The 24,667-nt window shown below is 40.4% G+C and overlaps 1 protein-coding gene across 2 annotated transcripts in view; it reads right to left on the bottom strand.

The window, feature by feature from the left end:
• Positions 1-783: 783 nt before the first annotated feature.
• olfm2a (olfactomedin 2a) overlaps positions 784-24,667 on the bottom strand; it is a 42,083-nt gene continuing 18,199 nt past the window's right edge. The window contains exons 1-6 of one of the 2 annotated variants that reach the window (XM_030735760.1): positions 22,988-23,131; positions 12,849-12,998; positions 6,292-6,447; positions 4,097-4,316; positions 3,140-3,246; positions 784-1,518 (exon numbers count right to left, since the gene is read on the bottom strand). In XM_030735760.1, coding sequence (XP_030591620.1) covers positions 844-1,518; positions 3,140-3,246; positions 4,097-4,316; positions 6,292-6,447; positions 12,849-12,998; positions 22,988-23,131 — 1,452 coding nt within the window. In that variant the 3' untranslated portion in view covers positions 784-843. Of the gene's footprint in view, positions 1,519-3,139; positions 3,247-4,096; positions 4,317-6,291; positions 6,448-12,848; positions 12,999-22,987; positions 23,132-24,667 lie in introns of those variants that run through there. The other variant, XM_030735761.1, reaches the window with a different exon arrangement.

The raw sequence follows: 24,667 nt of genomic DNA, 5'->3' as shown, positions 1-24,667 counted from the left end.
TGAAAAAAATTGGAATGTAAGTGGTTGCTGTTGCAGTTAAATTTAACACTGTCTGAGTATATGGAAGTGTACAGTTTTATTATCCTGCATTCACAGAGTGCTGTGCCCCCATGTTTTCAGATGGAAAACCTTGGGTGAGCTTTTCAAAGCTATGATTTAATGCAACCATAGATATTCTCTTGTCAGTATTCTCATGCTGCCCTCATCATTTTATGATTTAGCAGAACGGAATAGAGTTAATTGATGCAGGATTTTATAATTATTTTGAAATTGTGCCATTTGGCATATATTGTGTGTTTTAAGGATTTTAGGCTGGAAAAATAGCTTCAATTGTATTCTCTATTTTATATTTTTTATCTGTCTGAGCTAGGTTTCAGAGAAATAAAAGAAGCATTGATAACACCTTAAAATGAAATGCTACTCCTATTTAAACCTTTCAAGTTTGAAGCCGTGATTTCCCACAGCCTTGTTTGCCTCTTTCAAAAATTCTGTTACGGTCTGCTTGAAATAAAAGTGACAATGAAGTACAAAGTCATAAGTGGTAAAGAGGATATTTATTTTTCATCACAAATAAAAAGAACCATGCTTACTCATCACAGAAAGAAAGAAAAAAAGAGAAGCGCTCAGTCTTTGTATCTTTACCGACCTTACTGTCGGAGTGTTTTTTGAGAATGTGGATAATAACACTCTATGAAGTTTGAAATTCTTAAAAAAAAAATCCAAGCCTATGCCCACACATTAAAGCCGACCAAACCCACACCTCCCACAGTTTGTGCCCCCCCCACCCCGACACCCCCAGAACAATGATCACAGCATTATTTATGTGGGTCAGTCTGAGGGTCCTCAGTCCCCAGAAGTCTTGATAACCTGGAAGAGTGTGACATTGTACAGCACCTGATGTCCGTTGTTCCAGGTATAAAGGACCCTCTCCCTGGGGTTGTAGTCCATCATGGAGATATGGGAGTATTGATTGTGGAAGGGGATGTCTGTGTATTCATAGCTTGATGTGTTAGTGTAATAAGCAAAGTAGATCTTGGCACCAGCCAGGTGGGAGTTGGTGACATATAGTGTGCCGCAGATCATAAATGACTCTCCAGCACTGCGTTTAGGAAAGCCTGTGTCCCAAGTCTGCAGCACCTCCAGACTCTGAGGCTCCAGGCGGCTGATCACGATGTTCCCAGCATTCGGAATGGTGGTGTAAACAGCCCATAGGCCATTCTCATCCGCCATCAGGTCGATGTCAGAAGAGCCACCCCAGGAGTAGGGAAAAGTGTTGTTATAGCCGGCCCCACTCAAACTGCGTTGCACCAGCACACTTCGAGAACGGAAATGGTACTTGATGATAATGTTGCTCTGGTACTTGTTGTAGTACAGTGAGCCATTGTAGACCACATGGCCAGTGCCAGCCCAAGGGTGTGGCAGCAAGTGCTGCACAAAGTTCTGGCCCTTCATGAAATCATTCATTGTGCGATATTCCAGGACCCGGCGTCCCTTGAAATAACCGTCCATGGACCACACCTGCGGAAAAAAAATGAAAATAAATCACAGAGGGAAAAGAGGTCAGAAAAAAAAGGAGTTAATGAGAAGATCTAAAGATTACTGCAGAAAAATATGTCATCACTAGCTGCAGTGCCCCAAAATAAGAATGTTTAGTGTATATCATGACTCTGTACTTCTTTGAGTGTTTGTATATTGATTCCCAGAGTTGTGCATATGTGGATGTGTGTGCGGAGCTTCTGATCTTTCCTGCATGTGGGAGTGAAGATGTTGCCTGCGCCTTGCAGTCAACCACTGCTTGTGCTCCCTGCCCTTTCCAGTCCACATTTACAGAAAATCAATCCATTTAGCAACTCTATCTTTTTCCTCAAGCACTCTCAGCGGATCTCTCTACTGACATGGCCCCTCACTGGCTGCATCTCCCATCTCATTCCCTCAGTGCTTTCACTGAGGCACAGTTCGGCTTTTAATTGATTCAATTAAACTGCAGTTGGCTCACATACTCTTGAGCATTTTAAGGAAAAAGATCTACCTTTTTTTCTGCTCCTGTTACCACCATTTTTCTTTCTAGTCCGTTATGGAGTAGGCATTTTCAAATGGACTGAGGAGAAAGGAAAGGTATGGGAGGAGTCGAGGGTGGAAAACCACAGCAGCTGTATTATGTAGGAGGGGAGATTATAGAGCATTAAGCACTGGTTCTCCTATGGTTGCTAATTTGAGTCAGAGCAGGAATCGGGAGGCAGGAACTGCGTAAGGGCAAATCTCTTGCGCACTCAGATTCTTTCTGTTTTGCCTTTGGCTCATGAGCAACAATGAAATTTCCCAAAAATGATTATGATGATTGCTGCGGATGTTAATGTGGCATTGCTGATGTATCTGCTTATTAATACTTGGGGAGATTGAAGTGATTGAGCCAGGTGATTAAAGACAAAGATCAGGACTTTCAATCACAAAAATGGACCTTTTCTCTCTGCAACATCTATTTAGGCTGTTATGATTCATTGCAGGAAAGAAAAAGGCCAAGCTCATCTCTCCTCTTAAACTTCATCAGTTTCCATTCTCTCCTACACACGGCTAATAATACAGTCTTCCACTTCTCCCACACCACCATTTCCCTCAATCACCATAACCCACCCTTCATCTTCCATATTATTCCTCCCTCGTCTCTTTCATGCTGCTTCTTGCCATGTGCCTGACCAAAGCTGCATGTCATCTATGATCAGCTGAACCCATTACTGTATCATTTGGGTCCAAAGCACACGCCTGGTAATTACCCAAGTGATTTAGAAAACCTTAGCCCAAACAACTAATTCGTTTCTCCACTGATCATGAAGTGATTAATCAGCTGGAGTTGTAGTGACAGGGGGGAAGGAAAGATATGCTATCCATCAGTGGCACAGCTTTGGATTCCCATTTTTCTGACTGTCTCTCCCCCTTGAACGCTCATGAGAAAACATTCTCAGACAAAACAATTCATCAGTCACTGGAGTGCCATGACAGCACTGCTGTGACACATCTTTTTTTTTTTTCCCTCATTGAGCAGCTGATAGAGTTTGGTTAACTTTTATCCTCGCTGCTTGGTTATCCTATAAAATCCTGTGTTCCTGTGTTGGGCAAATGTAGCAGGGGTTGAGAAACTCACTCTGTTGTCGGAACTGGGTATCATGGTATCTGTCATCCAGGAGCCAAACCTTGACCCTGATGCACGTACTGTGATGGGATTGCTGACACCAGTGAGCTTCCCACAGCCTGAGGATCAAAGAGGCAGAAGAAGAGCACATGTATTCCTATATACTCAAGAGGATACACACACACATGCTCACAGATGTTTTCTTTATTGGCTCACACTCTTTTCTGCTGCCCTTTTCTAATTCATCAAATATACTATTCCATTTGGATTGGTTTCAGGCCCAATTATTTTCACTGTAGAGAAAATGTGCTATTTTTACTGTTAACTCAGACAAATGTGTAGATTAATATTATGTGCAATCGTCTTCAGTTTTCTTGTTTTCAGTTGTGGGTCTTCAGAGTGCGCCCTCTGTTCGCTTTTGAAATATGTAATACACAAAAACTGCTTCACTGACTGATACTTGCATTTGCAATTTATATTTGCAAAAAAAAATATATTTTGTGGTATCATCTTTATATTTCCATTACTGTTTTAGTGTCCTGCTTTTTACCCAACACTTAAAAAGTGAGCATTATTTTTCACAATTTTCTCTTAGTTAATTTTTAAATCAAATGTAAGACAATAATAAAATGCCAATTAGCTAAAGGCTAAACTGTAACTGCAGTCTTTTTTGTTAACTCATCAATTTATATGTGTGGGGTTTTGTAAAATCATCAGTTTAAGCTAACACATTACACATGAATGCGATCAATTATTCATTCACTTTTTTCTAGGCCAGTTTTTCTCAATTTATGCAGATAATTTGAGTTCAGAGCAAAGTGGAAATGTTAACAATATGCTACACAGTTTTGACCAGTGATGATCCTAATGTAATCATTTATTCCTTACTGGACTGCTGTTGTCAAATTGATTAAATGCTGTAATGATAATGAATGAAACACACACACACGCTCATTTGCATATATATACCAAGTTTCTGCATGCAGGAGTGGAGTCTGGTTTCAAGTAGCAGGACTCTTTGTCGCAGCTCCTCATAATCGTAGGCCCCCATCTCCTCTTGGATAGCCATAAGCACCAAGGACAGATTCCTTACTTCCTCCCGAAGACGCAGGATCATCTTGGCATCGGCCTTGTACTGTTCCAACACTGGCAACAAGGGGAGCAGCTGGTTCACCTTGTCTTTTAGCTCCTGTGATAGTTATCACAGAAAAGGAGGGAAGAGGATTACACCCTTAGAGAATAGTGAAGACAGGAGATGAGGTTGCCTGTGATAGTACAGGAGAGTCAGTGCAGTCTCACTCTTTCTGGTTTATAAAGCTTACGCCTCATTCGGGAGCTCATGCGGTTTGTTTGCTCTTTGACTTACCAAGTAGCTTGGAGCTGGTTTATCTGTTCCTCCCTATAAGCCTTTGATTTTTAATAAAATTTACAAAGAGGATTCCTAATATTTTAGGTATATACACTGAAATGAGATACACTTTAATCTGCTTTTACTGACAAAAGAACTGTTTTATCCATTTAAAAAACATATTTTTGTTTTTTTTTTTAAATCTGAATGTTATTATTATTCTACTTGTATTATTTTTAGCCTTTTCCCTCTCTGTAAATACATTTTTACTTCAGATCAAAATTCATTTTTACTTCTTTGGACCTAAATGAGAACTTGCTTTCAAATTGGCCAAAAATATGTCTTCTGTTTTGGGTGATGAAACTTCACCTTCTTGCTGCAGTTGCGGTGCTAGTTGTAAACTTGGACTGTGACTCATCATGTGTTTAGAAGTTAAAAGAACAATGTGTCCTTAGGTAGGAGTACAGGAAGCTGCAGGAGAACCAGGCTGCCTACGTGGAAAGTAGTGGGCTCAAGAGAGAAATGGGTGTATCAATAAAGTGTGGCCGCCACAGGAGGGGCTGTTTCCTCCTTGTTAAGGTTTATCGTAAATCTGGTGATGGAACAGCTCTCAGCCCTGTGGCGCCACATCATAAATCTCATTTTCACTTTTTCAAGACGAGAAAATTCACTCTCGTTAATCTCCCCCACTCTGCCATCGGCAACTTTAAGCTGCATGCATTCATCAGCCAACCTGGTCTGGACAAATCCAGCTTTTTACCTCATGTTGAATTAAGATAGATCAGAAGATATAACTCATTTCGTTCTGCATATTTTAGTCATCTCAGGCAGTACTGATGAATTGGTTAATTTTCTAAACATCTTCATTACCTTCTTTGGAATGGCTTTCATAAAACACACTGAAAGCAAAACACAACCATTCATGCTTGTCCTTGTGCTGCAGTATGGACCCAGCAGTAAAGCACACTTAGCATTTATCAAGCCATCTTTTAATCAAACTATTTTATGGTCCGTCTAATATCTGTAAGAGTGTGAGAAATGTGAAGAAAGCCCCAGTAAGACAGCCTGCTGACAGGAAGACAAAACGGCCCACTAATAATGGCAGCTAAGCCTTAGCTTGTAGAGAGATAAGGTAGAGATAAATGGGAATATATGTGCCTGTTATCTGAAAGCAGACAGCAGAATGTTAAGTATATCAAGTAATAAGCTCAATGAAGATAGAGAGCAAAAAGACGCAAAGAGAGGAATGGAGAAAAAAAAAACATTCTTTTTCTAGGTCCAAGAATTTAATAATTCATGAGATTTACTCAGATTTCCTCTGTGCATGACTAAACAACTCATATAGTATTGGAAATGAATTTGTGTACCTATATTTATGCTGCAGTGTATCGCGAGTCATACAAAATTTTATTGTCTGTGAAGAGCAAACGAGATTGCAATGCATATGTCAAAGTTTGGAGAGCAGTGCCAAATGAACAGTATCTGCATTCACTTAATAATACACACACACACACACACACACACACACACACACGCACACACACACACACACACACAAACACACACACACACACACACGCTGTCTTTTTCTCCAATCTTGCTGTGTCTTGTCTTCAATCAAACTCAACACACAACTTGATAGAGGGTGTTTATACACACACACACACACACACACACACACACACACACACGCACGCACACACACACACACACACACACACACACACACACACACACGCACACACACACACACACACACACACACAACCACACATACACACACTCGCTGTACAGGAGGAGACAGATAGCCAATTACCTGAAAGCCCTTTGGATTGAGGCTGCGGGGATTTTCAGAGGCCACCTTCAGCTTTCCATCTACCACTTTCATTAGACTCTCTGTGTTTCTGACATACTGTAGATCTCTGTATGTTCTTAGGTCCAGCACCTCCATTGACTGGCTGATGTTCTGAACCTGTGCCGCACAAACACACAACAACACTAATGATCACTGGTTATCTTAATATAAGCATTCTGATTTTTTTTTTCTCATTTTATACTATGGTAACAAATCATTTGTTACAAGTTTCACATTTACAAATGTTACAATTATTTATTTTAAATCAAAGTAAATGTATCAGATAAGAAAAATAAAATGATGCTTTGCAGTCTATCATAGTGACAGCCACTCTCCAGTGATTACCACAGTTACCCTACAGAAAGTAGGTTCACAGTTTGGGTTTTTCAGACATCCAGGTGAGGTGAACTGAAAACTTTGTGACTTCAGATGTGAATGTGATGGCCTCTAAATGTGCTCTTTACTCATCTATAGACTCTTTTCTTGTTGTGATCAGGTGCAGGTATTAACAAAATATATATCCCATTAAAAAATACTACAGGCCAGAGAAAAATTGTGTGTATATATATATATATATATTAGCAAACTGCCAGTTTAAAAAATATGGACTATTATGTCCATTTTTTTTCTTTTTCAGGTGTTTTAAAAATAACACCCGAAAAAGAAAATTAGTAACAAAGGACAAGAAGCATAAAAGAAATAAAGAAAATGCAGTACAGTTCTTTAAAATCTGTCAGGATAACACAAAAACAATACATTATAACAATACATTATGCAGTAAAAGTCAACAAGTTTCACTTTGGTGGTTAGCAAATAAAAATGCCATGGCTAAGAAAATAAGGATAGTAAGCTCATGATTATGACAATGTACAAAAGTTAATGGAGCCTTTCAAAACTCAACCGAATGAACCTGATGGAGGAGCAAACATGCTGTTAAGTAGGTGTTTATTGAACACTCAGTTTTGCACTATGTATGATTTTTTCCTAAGTACTCAGCTTATTCACTTTTGACAGCCCACTCTGTTTCTGCATAACCAACCTACTGATTCATGCACCCCCTCATCTCCTGCACGATGCACTGAACTGGCCAGAAATCATTTGAACATTGATAAATATTACCGGGCTGTCGTGCATACCGGAGGCGTACGGGTACACATGTATAGCTACCCACAGCAACAGACGCCCACCCACAAAGACATGCACAATCAAAACTCCAAGCAAACAAAATATATTTATTCATATCACTCCTAATATAAACAAAAACAGACCCAGCTCTCAAAGGTCAGTGTTTGGCACAAAGTCTGTTTTGCACCAAATGCTTTGCCTGCCTACTCTCTGACAACCCACTCAATTACTTTGTGTCCAGCCTCAAGTTTTCTACACCCAGCTCATTTCACACATGCTTCATGAACTGTCCTGTATGTATTTACTCAGAAAAATATTCCTTCACTAATTAAAAGTGGTTTGACAGAACTACATATGCAGTAGATGGAAGAATGTGCAAGGTTAAAATGTTCCAGCAGGCTGTGGTCTAAACAAATGCGGTGTCACCACCCTCCAGGGCAGGTGGCAGCTGAGACCGCTCAGTCCTCCGAGCTGTGGCATTTCATGCTTTCCTTTGGCCACATAAGTTTCTCCCTCTCCTCACCATCTCAGATTAATCAGTCACAGGTATGTCTGCTTCTTGCCCAGCGTGATGACTCACTCTGTACCAAATACCACATTTTTTCCCCCTCTCATCTCAACTCAGTCAGTCACATAGAGAGGTCAAAAGGGTACGAGGTGTTTAAAAGTCTGTTGTGAGCACCGCTGCACGGTGTTCATCAGGGTCAGCTCTGTGTTGGATGGCATTTTGTCTGGCTTCACAGAAAGCTGAATAGAGATTTTGTACAAGGCTACTTTGAACAGAGAGGCTGTTTTGACATTGTTAGTGTATCCTTGGCTTTCTGTGACAGGGAGAGATTTTGTGGATCTGGTCCAATCAAACAATTCACCCACATGCTCTGAGTTCAAATGAGGATGTCTGGTGGGCCTGGAACTATTATGTGCTCATGCACACAGAATAACATGTAGTTTTTTTAACTACCGGCTTGTGTGCAGCTCAAACAGCACTGACCCCAGGTGTCCTCATTAAGCTGGGCTGTGGACAGTAGTAGGTGGGAGTGTTTGGCTCTAATAACTAGCATCTTACAAGTAGTGTGCATGTTGAGAGGATACAAAGTAGCATAAACACCAACACAAATGCAGTATAGTGTAGTATATATTTCTAAAGCTTGCAAAATCTGCTTTAGTTCATACGGTGTCAGAGGTGTTATTTATTATGGTAATTTCTAAAGCCTTAATTTATATAATGTATTGTACTCCAAGTGTTGACATGCAATACAATTAAACAATACAAATAGTTCCCTTAAAACTTATAGGTGGTTAATCTAAAGCTCTATATCACAGACGTAATGAACAAATGAAGGTTAGGTGTAAGTTCAATAAGGAAGATCTGAAATCACTCATCTGCATTCTTTCCCAAGTGTTTGGCCTCTTCTCTTTTGTCATCACCTCCACTTTCCCACGCTGTCAAACTCAATACTGACTCATCTCTGCTAGTCCAATCATCTTTCTACCCGCATTCCTTGAGCCAATCAGCATCTGCTAACTCGCGCTACTTTAAATTTCACTGCTCATCTGTCATTCTCCCTTCCAGATTCATTCGTGCAACCCACCACCTTCCACTCACCTCCCGAGAGCTCCCACCAAGCCTCCATGTTAGTCTCCACCACCATCAGTGTCTAGACTGCCTAATTCCTATCTCTACTGGGATCCCCTTTAGCTTCGATGGGCCATCGGTGTCTAATCGCCGAACAACTATTATCAATAAATCTTGTTCAATTTCTCCTAATGAGCTCTCCTTATTGAAATAACATTATAGACTTTACAAACTATTATGGCTTATCTTTAGACATTTAAAAAAACCTGTCTTAAAATATTTGCAGTGTGCTGTAAGTTTCTTTTCCATGTGAAAAAGACAGTTTTCACAGGACTCTAAAGCAGTCCTCTGAACACCCCATGATTCAGTAGCTTGTAGAACCACCTCTAGCAGAAATAACTCAAAGCAATGATTTTTGTAACAGTCTCTCACATAGTTGTGGATGAAGTTTGGCTCAGTCTCCTGTACAAAGTTGCTTCATTTCATCTGAGGTGTGTCACTTTTCTTTTTCAGCCATTCTGTTGTAGATTTGCTGCCGTGCTTGGGATCATTGTCCTGTTGCATGGCCCAGTTTTAGCCAAATGTTAGCTGTTGGACAGATGGCCTCACATTTGACTCTAGAATACTTTGGTAAACAGTAGAGTTCATGGTCGACTCAGTGTCTGCAACATGCCCAGGTCCTGTGGCTGCCAAACAAGCCCAAATCTTGACAGTTGGTATGAGGTGTTTGTGCTGATATGTTGTGTTTGATTTTTGCCAAACATGCCACTGAGTATTAAGGCCAAACACTTTGGTCTCATCTGTCCAAAGGATATTACTCCAGAAGTCTTGTGGTTTGTTCAGATGCATCTGTGCAAACCTAAGCCATGCCACCATGTTCTTCTTAGAGGAAGAGGCTTTCTGCTGGCAAACATTCAATAGTTTTTTCCTAATTGAACTTAATGAACTTTAGCATTTACCATGCTAAATGAGGCCTGTAGAGATTGGCAAATGCATTTTCCACTTGTGAATAATTTCTCTCACTGTAGAATAAAGGACTTCAAATTGTTTGAAACATGGCCCTATAACCCTTCCCAGATTGATAGGCACCAGCACTTGCTTCTTTGCTGGCATTGTTTTAACACACACCTGAATGTGCCACACTAGCAAAATGCCAAAAAAGCTTAATTCCTGTAGACACAGTAATGGCATACTTAGTTTTTCAGAGGACTGCATAGAGTCCTGTAGAAAAAAATAATTTGCAAATGATTATATGACTCACTTGAATCACTGAGAAAAGGTAAAAATGGGGAAAGTAAGCCACTGTTATCCAGTTAAATTTCTGTCAAATTTTAACTAAAAGCTTCCTGTTATTCTCTATTGGCTGCTTTGTTGGTGCAGTGAAAAAAAAAAAAAAAAATTCCAGTGTACAGCCCTGGCTCTGGAAACAGGGAAAAAACAAAGTGCCCTGGACTGATTCACACTACTACTACTCCAGCCAGTCAGCAACAGGGGGTGTTTGTGCTTGTGAACAGGGCAGCAGGAAGGTGAGATAGGAAAAAGGACAGTGGTGTGTGTGTGTGTGTGTGTGTGTGTGTGTGTGTGTGTGTGTGTGTGTGTGTGTGTGTGTGTGTGTGTGTGTGTGTGCGTGTGGCTGGCACACGTCAGTTGTACTGAACTCCAAAACATATCTGTAAACAACCAAAAAAATAGAGGGTTAAAAAAAAAAAAAAACACTGGAAGAGAAGGACTATGATCAGGTAAGGATCATAGCCTGATTGAGATCAGTTCTGGAGATGTTTAGCATAATTAGTATAATGGCATATGATGACTTTTGAAGGAAAAACAAAAAACACCTACAAGTTCATTTTAATAAAAAAGGGTTAACAACACTGGTGCAGCTGGCTGTGAGACAAGTACTCAGGGACTGAGTACACAGGTACTCAGGAACTGTGCACAAAGTGCAACACCAAAAAAAACAGAATACATACATAGTTAGAAATGACTGATCAGGTGTCACCTCATGTTGGAACATGGCACTAAAGGAAATGGTCAGACAAAAGAGGGTGATGAGGAAATACATATGTTCACTAAATCAGTGTGAAATTATTGAATAAATTCACTAGTTTGAAAAACATGGTATGGCAGTATGATCCACAGGATGCTGCTGATGTGTAAAGTAATTTTTTAAATTGGAATCGTGAAGCATTATTGTTGCTCGGAAAAAAAAAAGAAAATAAAAAGAAATGAAAAAAGACATTAAGCTCATCACACATGCAAACAGACTAAAGCATGCCACATTTTTAGATAATACAGAACTAAAACCAAAGTTTTTATTGAACTAATAGCTTCTGTGATAAAATGTAAATTTTTATGGAATAACTGAAACTATAGGAATTCAATTTTCATTCGTTTTGTAAATTTCAATTATTTGTGCAGGACTGCCTTTACAAGAACATACAAACACGTTTTTATTAAACATTATTGTGGTGTGTGTATTATAAAACTGAGTCTGCAGGTTTATAAAAGATGCAAACAACTAATCTTTACACATCCACGCTGTTAGAACGAATATGTAGACTATATGTGAATTTATATACTGCACATACATATTTAGGTGAACTTTTCTGACTAGCTTTACCAATTTTGTCTGTTTCTGTCCCAGGCTCTTCCTTTTCTGTTGGAATATGCTCCTTTTAAAGTGTGTATGAGTGTGGATTTTGTTAGTATGTGCTATGTGCTTTATACAGGAGCAGACAGAGACTGTCGAGGGAAAAGTCAAGCTTCAATGAGAATGAATGCAATATGTGAATTCAGGTGTCTCATTGATCCATCAGGGCCTCGGAGCCTATTCAGCATCTCAATTTACCACCACCTCTCCTCGCAAGACCACATCAGTGTCTTTCCTTTCCTCCTCCATTCTACTTCTTTGCTCCTAGGCTTTCACTTGCTCTGTGGAGCCAGCCTCTCTTTCACCTACTCACTGGTTTTGATTGTCCAAGAAAAAAATCAACTCTACTATGAATGAGCTGAAGAGCAGAGCGCAGGCATTCTGTCATTACCCATCAAGCAACTGAAAGGTTTTTCTGTTGTTTAAATCGGCATGTGAATACAAATGAAAATAAATAAAAAGAAATAAGGGTGCTGTTTCTAGATCTGGAGACCTAACAAGCTGCTGTGGGTTGCTTATGAACCTACCTGCTGTCTGACCTTAGTTCTGTATTTGTAACTAGCTACTAGGAAATTGCATTTGCATTTGCATGCACTACTTGTCAGTCAGTAATGCTTTACTGCATGTAAATAATACATAGATTTATTCTCTGGCTGTTGAAACATTATGCATACTGCATATTTTGAACCTCATAATATGTTGTCAATATCACAGGTAAGCACAAGAGTCCTAAAGCAATGTTCTAATGAGCCCAGATTTGATGACACAGCATTTAATTTACAGCTCCCCACACAAAGCACTTGCAGTCTTCGCTGATTAGTTAGTCAATATTATTAAATTTCATCTCGTAAATGTATATTTCTAAAAGAAGCACTGCAAGGCTAAGGTTGAGCGAATTCAATTACATGGGTAGGTTCTGGATATTTTTCATCAACAATTCATGATTCATTAACTTTCAGGTACTCAGTTGCTCAACAGCAGTCTTCTAACTGATGACGTCTTCATAAGCGCGACTGATCAACTGTGGGGTAAAAGAAGACTGTTCTCTTCAGCAGCCTGTACGCAACAGACGGCGTAAGACACGAGCGCAGTGTGGCAGTTTGTGTTTGCATGTCCGTGTGAGTAATACTCGTGTCTCAGCGTGGGTGTGTTATTGACAGCTGTCACCTTCTCCATGAGCTGGCGAAGCTGCCTGCTGCGTGGGTCACGGTTACACATGTTCTGGGCTGGTGCAACCACGGTACAGATACACTTCCCATCTGCGTCCTGTGCTGAACTGTAGATCTGCCAGCCCTCCTCTGGGCTTGGGTAAAGAGCCTGCAGAAATACAAAGACACATATATCTTAGACGAAGCACAAAAAAAATAAAATAAATAGTTGTTTCTGTCTGCAGTTGTTTATTTGTGTTACTACTAAATTGGCTTTTCAAAATGCATGAGGGCAGTCAAGATATTTTATTCTGCCAGCGCGCATCAACAGTAATCTGAAAAGTGTTCCACCCTCATAAAATGTGTCTAAGCCAATAAATTTATCTAATACTTAAAAGTGTTGCATAAAAGTCTTTTGAAGAAAAAAAAAAAGACACTTTTATACAATCCCATATCATGATTAGTCGAGCCCATTCTGTCACCATAAGTTAGCTGCAAAGTCATAATTTCTCCATTGCATTGCGTTTTTTCTTTGTGACTCTGTCAGAAATGACTCCTCTCCCAAGGAAATTAATGACAATTATTCAAGCCAACTATTCAAAATCATTTGCAGTGTAATTTCAGCATTAACTGGAGATGAACAGAGTGAGGACAGAGACTGACAGAGCTGGTAGTCGCAGGAGTAAAGACACCAGCAGGGAGAGATAAAGGATAGAAGAGTCATCTAGAAGATAATGGAGAGGCTGAAAGCTGAAATGGGTGTAGATTAAGATAAGACAAGGCACACTGGTGGAAAATACAGAAAGGCATGGAAAACACAGTGGCATGACAGAGATAGAGCAAGCATAGGGATGAAGAAAGACAAAGTTAAATTGGAGGAAAATGGGGATTTCAAAGAAAAGAGGAAGAAAGGGGGATCGGTGCAGGCGGCATGAAAGCAGAGCATCTAATAAGTTTGGACACAGAAAGGAAATGGAGCTGTTCAGGATCGATAATGCCCCTTACCAGTGGAGGAGGGGCGAGGCTAAAAGGATGGATGTCTTTCTCGGGCTAATCCAATCAAAAGTACCGCTGTGTGCTTGCAATCATATGTATACATTATACAGTTTATGCAAAGGTTTGTCCATTCTCATCTATTCATTCATGCATAAGCTGTAATGAGAGAAGAAAGAGCCTCTTTGGAGATGCCATTAAAGACCCATCCATTCAGAGAAAGGAAGAGTCTAGAAATAAAATGTTGCGTCTCAGTTCTGTGCGTCTCTCCTGCTTTCTTCTGAGCAGTGTTATGCTGTGATCTCGTCTCCTTGGGTCGGGGGATCAGATTAAAATGTCTTCGGGGATAGGGGGGCTGTGTGATTGGAGTGTAAAGTAGCAACCACCCTGCGAGCCAATGTGCTCACTGTCACATCTTGTCATTCCTGCCAATCCCTTGGCACTCCACCCCCTTTCCACTCTTTCTGCTCCCTCTTTCACTGCCTTCTTCTCCCCCCACAGTCGCAGAATGAATGCATCTTAAATCTTACTTACTTTAAACTGAAGGGTAGCAAACAGAATATATCTATGTGAGTGACTTAAAAACCCTTTGCCAGTGACAACAATGAAATTCTACATGTAATTCTTTTCCCATTTTCTCTTTTTCATTATATTCAATGCATACTAAATAGACTCATGAATTTTTCATAAAAATGCATCTAGATTTAATTAGGCTAAGTAAGGAGAAATATTCTATTCATATAGTATTAAAAAGATATATTCGTTATATTTCAGGATGACTGAATATCTACTTTCCCTGTGAAAGACTCACTGTGGAAATTATTGGCAATCTGGTTGAATTATCTTTACAGTATTATCAGTATTGCTGAGGTTTTCTCAGTCCCTGTAATGACTTGCAATTTTTTTTTGTTGCTCGGCGCCTTTCTTATCATTTGTCTTCCTTTTGACCATCAAAGGTTGATAATGTGGTGATGCAGAAACACAATAGCCAAAGTTAGAGTTAAGACAAAAGAGGCAGAACCTTTCAGCTTTGTCTGATGGCCTGTTTCAGTGTCCCATTGCCTTGGGAGTTGGGGGAGTTTGCATGTATGTGTGTGTGTGTGTGTGTGTGTGTGGGGGGGGGGGGGGCATTGGTGGGGGGCTTCTTTTCAAGCATCTATTTCCCTGCTCGCATCTCACTTACTGTAGCAAAGGATTGTGTGCTCATGTGTGAGAGCGATCATCCGTGTTACAGTCTTTTTGTCATATTGCCTCTGTATATCTGTCCATGCAAGAACAGCACATGTATGAGGAAGCTTCAGCATGCAGTACTTACATAAAGTCTTGTATAATAATACATGCATTGTGTCATGACAATAAAAACTACACAACTGATCTACACCCTCAAAATGCTTTGGACATTCCTGCTTGCATACAGCAGAACTATCAAGTCTATATAATGGCTGATATAATACTGTGAATGTGTGTAAAACACTGGAATGTGACGCCACAGCTGGTTACAAGCACCGTCACTATCACTGGTACCCTGCAGTGTTAACAGGTGGGTTGCTAGAGACAAACTGCAGAATATACATAAGCTGCTTATTCTTAAAGTGTGTGCAGTCTTCAGTAAAATTGTCTCATATCCATACATGTAGGGGTTGTCTCCCTGTGCCTCAGATATTCACTTTTGGCTTACATAGATTTTTGCCAATGGATGTAGAAGTGTGCATTAATTTTTTATATTGCTATCAGCTTCAAAGGGAGCCACAGTTGGTGTCACACCAAGGTTTTTTTTTTTTTTTTTTAATGAAAACTTACATAGTGGGCAGTAGAAATTCACTAGATAATATCAGAGGCATGTTGGATTGCGTCAGGAAGGGCATCCGATGTTAAAACTCTGCCAAATCAAACATGTGGAGCGAGCTGCTGTGGTAACTCCTTGGGAATAAGGGAGCAGCTGAAAGTAGCTTCTTTTAATATTGGAGGCATTTTAGCCCTATTATCATACTTTCTTCATTTTCTCCATCTTTAATATCATGCTGTGCTCTTTCTCTGCTTTTCCAAGCCAGAGAGTTTTCATAGCAACCAATCTTCTCTTCTCTTCATTAATGTTTCATAAATGCTGAGCTTAAATTAAGAGCTTATTTGAATCACTTCCAGTTTCATTACCACCCACCTATCCGTTCAGCACTAACTTCACCATTCTCATCACAGTGGCAGTTTAGGGAGCGGGAGGGAAAAGGTAATTCCTAAATGCAAATGTGTGTTGTCCCTGTATGCTTTGTGAGTTGACTGCAGGGAGAGCTATATATCAGAGCTCATAAGCTAGTGATTGCTTATGTTGAACATACTGTAGTAAATTCAAATATGTTTTGTAAGACTGGTTTATATATATATATATATATATATATATATGATATAAATATGATTAAGCTAAGAGATTGTGTCATCGACATTGGTCCATTTGAGGCAGTAATGCAGCCTATCAGATATCTTATTAAATTTGAAAAAAAAAAATCTCAATATCTTCTGTTATTCATAATTATGCTCAAGATATGCAGAGTGCAATGAGGTGTTTGCATACTGTAGGCAGGTCATGTTTTAGAGTGCTACGTTTCAGTAGAGATGATAACATAACCTGTGCTGTCATCATCGTGCTATCAGTGGCGGCTAGCTGGAGCACCTCAGGTTTAAAGGATAATCCTCTTCTCCCAGATGCAGACGGTGGTTTCAACAGAGAGGAGGCGTTTAGTTCACTGTCACAGAAATGTATCCATTAGATGTACGGGATGAAATAGAATATGTAACGGATAGATTTGAAGCTGTCATGTGGCTGCCATGCAAAAGCCCGTTAAGGGAGAAGACAACAGCAGTGAAAACACCAGGAAACTGCAGAGGTTAAAAAAATCAATTGGGCTTGCTCACTAAAATGAAAATTACTCTTCAATATTTCTGGATTTCTCCCTTTGTACCACCCTAGAGTCTCCTCCAGTTCCGTGACCTTATATTGGACAGCCTCAGTGCATGACGTCCCATCATCATCAGCTGCAAGCACATCTTCCAGCCACTAACTCACATCCTCCCAAGGGAAAACTTTAAAGGAGGAGTTACTGATGCTTTCATAGATGGAAACTGAGAAGTTGTGCCTTCAGAAAGGCTGACACTGAGGAGAGAATAGTCTCTAATTTCCTCCAGCTTTGTTTAAACACTGCCCAGTTACAATGCTGAATGACAACTTTAGGAGACTCTCTGCTGAGAGAGGTGAAGAAGAGATGCTTCTGTATGCTTCCTGTATGCGGCAGAGAAATTAGATCTGGTTTCCCCCGTAGTCAAAACTAACCAACTTGTGCCATTATCTGAGTGATTCTCTGCAGCACAAAGAAACTTAAAGTGCTTGGTGTTGTTAGTGATTATCAAAGTTTAGAGGTATTATCCAATTAGACATTTGAGCTGGTGGTATCACTGCTGATTTGCAGGGTGGACTTCCTCTGGCGTTTCATTAAACCAACCCTGGAGCTTGCTGCTGTAAAGCCAAAGTTAAATGAGATCATAAATCTACAGCTCCCTACTTTATGAGCATGACAGGAAGTCTATTATAACTTTCATAAGCAGCAGGCAGAAGGGGCAAACAGGCAGAGGCAGGGACAAGCGGTGAGATATGGCAGAGAGCTGACCACGACACTGTGAATTGCCATCACGCCTGAGAAACTACAACACTGCTGAGGATGGACAGGTTAAGAACAGGAGTTGTACATGGAGAAAGACAGAAGACAATAAGATGAGCTCCAGAAGTCACTGAGGAGAGGGAGTCTTAGTTAGGAAATAAAATATGATCTTTCTTTCATTGCTATCCAGCAGTGAGAGCTTTCATAATCAAAGATATTTTGCTTCACTCTCTGTTTCCCTCTCTCTGCAGAATGATGCTTTATGCCAGACATTAACATCCCTCAGTACTTGTACCCAGAAAAGCAGAGACATCTGTCTCTGCTACACAGCGCTCAGTTTTATCTATATTATATTCAAACAATCAGATCTAATTTTTCAAATTTGCCAGGTATTGCTGTAATTGACTGTATCTCGATAAATATGCAAATGCACACCCGGACTCTCCAAATAAACAATCAGTCAGTCCCCAGTGCACAAGCCAGCTGCGGGCCTTTAAAAAAATAAAACTCAGTGAAGACACCTAGTGAAGTCAATTGTCTCTTCTGCTCCCAAGGAAAGTGATTAACACAACTAGCTCAGCATGGTTGCCAGTCAATAATATGATTCATAAACCCATCACGGCCCTCTCCCTGCTGCCCTCATCCTTACTGCCTTTCTCTCCATCTCACTCCATCATTCCCACGACTGCCACCCTTCTCAGTGGTGTCCTGCTCACTTTCAATCTGCACCCGGCTTGTTCGAATTCACCTCACACTTGAGTGACAGTAGGGGTGGGCGTATGCATCGAGTATTTTTTTTTTTTTTTTGAAGAGAGGGGCTTTCTTGGAGAGCTCTTGGAGAGGTGAAAGAAAATGACACTCACTAGAATGAAGTACGAGTGATGAACTGAAGCTTTACACTTTTTGGAGCAGACTGCCAGCACCATGCCAGGAGCCATGGTGAAAGGCATTTGGATTCTGCTCTACTATTATAGGGGCACAAGATAGCGCTATCATGTCTGGTGCTAAACAGAAGCAAGAGCGTGGCAGGGTGGCTTATGTGAGAAAACACTGCATAAACTGTTAGAACACAGTGTTTCATTGGTGGAAATATGGATTACAGAATAGTGTGAATTGTGTGAATCTGTAAACTGATTTTAAAAAATGAAGGACTTAAACAGGCGTAAGACCTGCAGGGTGGAATTACATTCTTATAAATGACAAATGAACCATGTCAAAAGCCTGATTCCCTTTTCTAGGATCAATGCTGCTTTATACTAGAGTACCACATAATTAATTAATGTATCAAAACAGTTGAAAATGATCTTTTATAGATTGGCTTTCACTGAGCTTCCATTAACTTGATGTTAGAGTATGCTTGTCAGAGTCCAAACTGAGATAAATTTCATTGAAAGCTGAGCAATAAACGTAAAAAACAACGTGTGGAAATAAAAACCTGCAGTCGTATTTGATTTTTAATCCGTGGCCGACAATCGATTTTTACAATATACTTTATTGGATTCCACACTGGAAGTGATAAAGTTTACAGTCTCACATCCTGACAGAGGCTGCGTGACCCCAATCAGATTCAGTGTCCTGCCTCTTTGTGCTCTGCCATTTGTTGTTCCGTACTCCTCTTTGATGGTGAGAATATTTTATTCAGACTTCTGCCTCACAGCTTTCTTATTTTAGATATCAAAGGGAATGTCACCACATGCACATACAGTACACGCAGGCACCCTGCTGTTCTGTCTGAATGCAGTTTTATTGAGAGATACAGCTACAGTGTGATTTTGACTTATGTATGCCAGTCTTGTGCACACATACTTGTATTTATTAAAAAATACATTTAAAAAAATCTATAATGCGGCAGTGATCCCTGGTGTGTGCTGCGTCCTGAATGTGCCGAAAGATTCAGTGATAATTATTATTAATATAGGAAAGCAGGCATTTTCTACCTCAACAGATTTTTAACTTTTACTTTAACTTAGAGCACAGCAGGGTTCAGTTCTTGGACAAGCCTTGTTTTTATTACATGTCTCACTTATGGATGTGTCTTATTATTTCTATAACTCAGGACACACAACTCAGCTTTTCAGCACCAGTTTTTAAAGGATGAACACACTAAAATCAGCAACACAATATAGTTTCTGAATCTTTTATTTTACTGTGTATATATTTTGTTTATATTTTGTATTTTGCACATGTTCTGTTGCGTACCATGCATCATGGGAAACATAATTTCAGTTCTTTGTCTGTCTTGTACATTCAGCAGCAATTGACAATAAAAGTTGAGCTGAGTTGAAGTCCAGCACCCTGAGAATGTACTCTAAGGAGGTCGAGGACTAGTGAGTGTCAGAACCAGGATGAAACAACAAAAATCCATGAGTGAATCAGGAAGATGGCCAGAACTGCTCATGTGCTTAGTGAATACTTCAGGAAGAAGCTCTAAGCACAAATCAGTAGAGGGTAGGCTCTACCACACCAGGCAAGGCCTCAGGTGCAGGCTGTGCAGAGATGCCCCTGAGACAATCCAGTGCATAACAGCAGGGTGTGGCTGGCATAGTATACAGGAACATCTGTGCTGAGTATGACCTGGAAGTCCTGAGGTCAAAATGGGATACACCCCCAAAGTTGGTTGCGAATGACCGAGCTAAGATCCTGTGGGATTTCCAGATACAGATGGACAAATTGATAATGACTAACCTACCGGACATAGCAGTGGTGAACAAGCAGAGGAAGACGGTCATAGTAATAGATGGAGCAATACTGAGTGATAGCAACATCAGGAAGAAGGAACAAGAGAAACTCGAGAAATACCAAGGTGAAGGCAACGGTGGTTCCTGTGGCAATCATAACATTCGGGGCAGTGACCCCCAAACTGGGAGAGTGGCTCCAGAAGATTCCAGGAACAACATGGCAGAGGACCCAAGCTTGGAGGACAAAAGACCACCCACAGGGCGAGTGTGTGTGTGTGTGTGTGTGTGTGTGTGTGTGCGTGTGTGTGTATGTAAAGGATATGTATCAGACATCTGTAGGTGAACTAACTGGTTTTAGCTATCCTAGACTGATTTTTAACTAATTTTTAATCCATATTTTTATTTCAATACTACTTGACCAGAACCTGATAATTAACTGCAAAATTAGTGCAGAATTTTATCATATATACACTTCATAGCTGTTGTATGTGCACACAAGCCTTTGAAAACATTGCTGAAAAAAGTGTAAATCTCTTTATAGAATAATAATTTTTTCATTATATGATTATAAAAAAGATGATTTAATGTGTACACTCAGTCTGGCAAGTATATAGCTTATTTTGTCTTGGCAGTGCTGCACTTGCTTTATGTAAGTGTTTCCAGGGTCTCTTCTGCTCATTAAGGAACATGCTTTTGCACTACCCAGATGTGTACAAGCATCCAGGCAGTGTTGTGCTCAATGCCATCACAGAAAGGCCCATATAAATTCAGTCAGCTGTGTTCTTGGATCAGCTGGTTAGAAGACGGGCACAGAAAGCAAGTGAAGCAGACTTTGAAAATAGCTCTGAGCTGGGAGAACATGGAGTGCAGCATGCATGGGTGCCAGGGTGGGAAACAGCCTTGCAACAGCCACTGGCATGTTAGCACCAGAGTGTCACAAGACCATAGCTAGATTGTCTTTGATTCAAGCTCTAAACAATTTGTGAGTCATGACTGCTTCTAAGATCATCAGAGGCAAAAGTCTCATTAATAGTGATGGGACATTGAGGCAAGGTTTTACATTAAAGTTTTATTCGCTGCCATTGTTTATGACAGGAGATCATCCTTGTCTCAAAGAGAAGACATTTCCCATCACAACAGACTCTTCCACACTAATAATTTGCGGCACCATCATACTGGCTCATCAGTTTTGATAAAACTTTGATGAAATGAACTTCAGTAGCAAGATTTTTTCTTCCTCTAGCTGTGAATTAGGTCTGCCTCAAAGAAAATATCCACTCATGACTATTTATCATATTTTATTGTATCCAGTCTTTTGAAATGCAAATGATTAAGCTTCTGATCTTAAATCTTGTTTGGAAAGAGAGCAAAAAATAAATATATATATATATTTTTTTTTATCCCATTTGATCCTGAGCAGGATGAGTGGGTACAGAAAAGAAATCAATGCTTATCCAAACTGTAACCTCCAAGGAAAACTGGCCAACAGAATCATATAAAAGTGTTCAACAGGATTATAGACTTTAGAGTAGCAAATAATCCAAACATGCCTTCTTCTGTAACATTCCTGATGCCTTTACTTCTGTGGTTCACTCAGTATTACCAGAGATATGTGGAAGTTGTCTGAAACAAAATTAGAAAGGGGCTTGACATTTTCACAACGATAACACTGTGCTAAGGTGTTCTTTAAAGGGAAAACATTTCAATCGGCATGCCACTGCTACATTAGGGAGACATGAAATGGTAGATTTATGTTTTAATAAACCATTTTACATGCTAACACTCCTCTTACCACAGATGGACCTTCACCCTTGAGACAAGAATGTCTAAGCATCCTGTGAGTATATATCTGAACACACAAACAGAGTCATACACAAACATGCACGCAAAACCACATATCCAGATGGTCATAGACCTCTTGGGACTTTCAATTTCATTCTGTCACTTTGAACAGACCAGAACATTTACTTAATGGGTAAGCTGCCATAAAAAGACACTCAGGATAGAGGAAAAGCGATCACTTACTGCAGATGAGCCAGAAAATATTAAATTCATTTTCTCCTTTCTATTTTTTTTCCCCTTGTCTGTCTCACCTCTTATGAGCACTGTGAGAAAAAGACCATTAACTGTCACGTTATGCAAACATTAACCAGTTTAAAAAAAAAAAAAATACACCTGAAACATTAAAAAAACTGCTAAACCGCTATTTTATTTACAAAACACCTGGATTGCCCGTATGACCTTCCAGGATGAGGGCAGTATTTAATTTGAGGGGATGACAAGTTTTAAAGACAGACAGAGCAAGGGAGGAATGAGACATACTCAAAGCTGTAAAACTGTCTTAACCTCTCGGTCTTCTTCATAACCTCCTTCCCACCCTGGAGGTGAGTGACAGATAGGATCAGCATGAACATCAGTCAGGACAGTTCTCTACCTCCTGTCACCCTGGCAAAAACATATGGTCCACCACAGACATCATGCTTGGACTCTCCACCACTCACCATCACTCACAATCACAAACCAACAATTCCACTTCATATGACTCTCCCACAAACATTTGCATTATTCATGCTTCACTCAAACGTTGTTCTCACATGCATATCTATCTCCATCATCTCTCCATTAACGCAACACGAGCTTTCTTGTCCTTACTCCCATCTTTACATGTCTCTTTGAAACCTTTCGTCTGTTTCTTCACTTTCTCTCTCCGTCTGTCTTCTGCTGTGTCACTCTCTGCAATCTGTCACATTCTCTCTTTTTTTTCTTACATTCACAGCAGCATGCTCAAACAAAAACAGTGAACGCACACGTGCAAAAAAAGCAAAAGAATTCATACGCACGCTGACAATCCTTTCTGAGGTGCCCCCTCTGGAGATGGTGGTCCCGTTGAGTCCCACCAGAGAGGGCAGAGTCTGAGACATCCAGTTGGTCACCATAGCCATGGTGCTGAGCACTGCCCCGATCTTTAGCATAGGAACGCTCATGTTTGCTTCCTGTGGGGCCCTGGCACAAACGGCCCTACAGCCAGCCCTACCCTGCCCTTCCCTAGACCTCAGCTCCAGTCAGTCCCACTCTGCTTCAGATACCCTAGACAGGGAACCAGTCAGTCAGCTTCTGCCTGAGCCTGAGCAGCAGCAGCACCCCCCCCCAAAGCTGGTAAAGCACAATTACCAGACTCGCACACCACTGTCTCAGTCCAAGGGACGGGCAGAGACTGATTAGAGGAGAGCAGCTCACATCCAAAAGCACCACACTGGAGCCTTCTCTCTCACCACACTGGAGCCTTCCCTCTCAGAGCCTTAGCTTCACCCCCTCTCTCGCTCTCTCCCTCCCTTTAGCTCTCTCTCTCTCTCTCACTCTCTTTCCATCTCTCTCTTTTCCTTACTCTCCTCTTAGCTCTCTCCCTCTCTCTTCCTCAAGATGCAGAGCTGCGCATTGGCTGCCTCTCTGTCTCATCCCCTCCCAGTCAGCCTTTCCTCTGTTCTTTCCAGCCCTGTTTTGCATGCATGTATCCATTCTTTTTCTTTCTCCTCTCTTTCTCTGACATTTGCCTGTTCTTTTATGACTCACATCTTGATGTGTGTGCGCGTGCATGCATTTCTTAAGCAGAGACCTCTGAGCGAGACTGATTTCATAGGACTGATCTATGCTCTATGTTAAGTGACATGTGAATGCCAAGGGCACCTGAGTGTAATGCTAGGCACAGTAAACCATCCTGCAGTTTCGTCATAGTGTTTTTACTAAAGACAGGACAGAGAATGTAGACGGGTGGGTGTGTAGATTAAAGGTTGGCTAGGGGCTCATGATGAACATGGGCAGGTGGTTTGGCAAAGTGGGAGATGTGATGTGGGAGAGATGCAGGTGCTCCAGCCCACGGCTGCTTCTGACAGCTCATCTTTCATTCTGCTTCATGACATATCCTAAATTAGCCTGTAGCTTGTACTTTTACAGCATTTACCGGCCACACTATGCCTGAGTCATAAGACAATATTTTCTTAATACTCACTGTGTAAATTCATTCTGATGTTATTTAGTGTAAAGGCATACATAAGAAATGTTTTTTAAATAAATTATAGAGTTGTGGTTCTAAGTATAATATAGCTTTTAATAGTTTGGATATAAAATCCACACATAAACCTTTTTCCTCATGAACATGTTGATGTTGCCTTTCTGAAAAATAAATTACTTTTTAAGTGAGTTTTTCCATTGTTTTATTGCTGTAATCTTACTAACTTCAAAATCACAGCAGGTAAATCAGTATCAGACAATCCACCAACTGTTTTCTTATTCTGGTGTCATGTCTGATTTCAGCAGGACAGACATGTTTTGAAGTCTAGACCAATTTTGTGGAAAAAATTTTTGTCTTTGAAATCAAAGCTGCTTGAATTTTCCACTCACTCCCACTGCAATGGACCAAATGGAGGGGTATGAAAATTGAAGCATGTCTCAAATTTCTCCTTGAAGCCTCTGCTCACAGCAATTATTGGAAAGATATTGGACTACTGGCCGTGTCATTTTAT

This window comes from Archocentrus centrarchus, chromosome 8, assembly GCF_007364275.1.
Source record: "Archocentrus centrarchus isolate MPI-CPG fArcCen1 chromosome 8, fArcCen1, whole genome shotgun sequence".
NCBI lineage: Eukaryota > Metazoa > Chordata > Actinopteri > Cichliformes > Cichlidae > Archocentrus > Archocentrus centrarchus.
The sequence above is the reverse complement of the archived record's forward strand: the minus strand, read 5'-3'. Positions and strand labels throughout refer to the sequence as shown.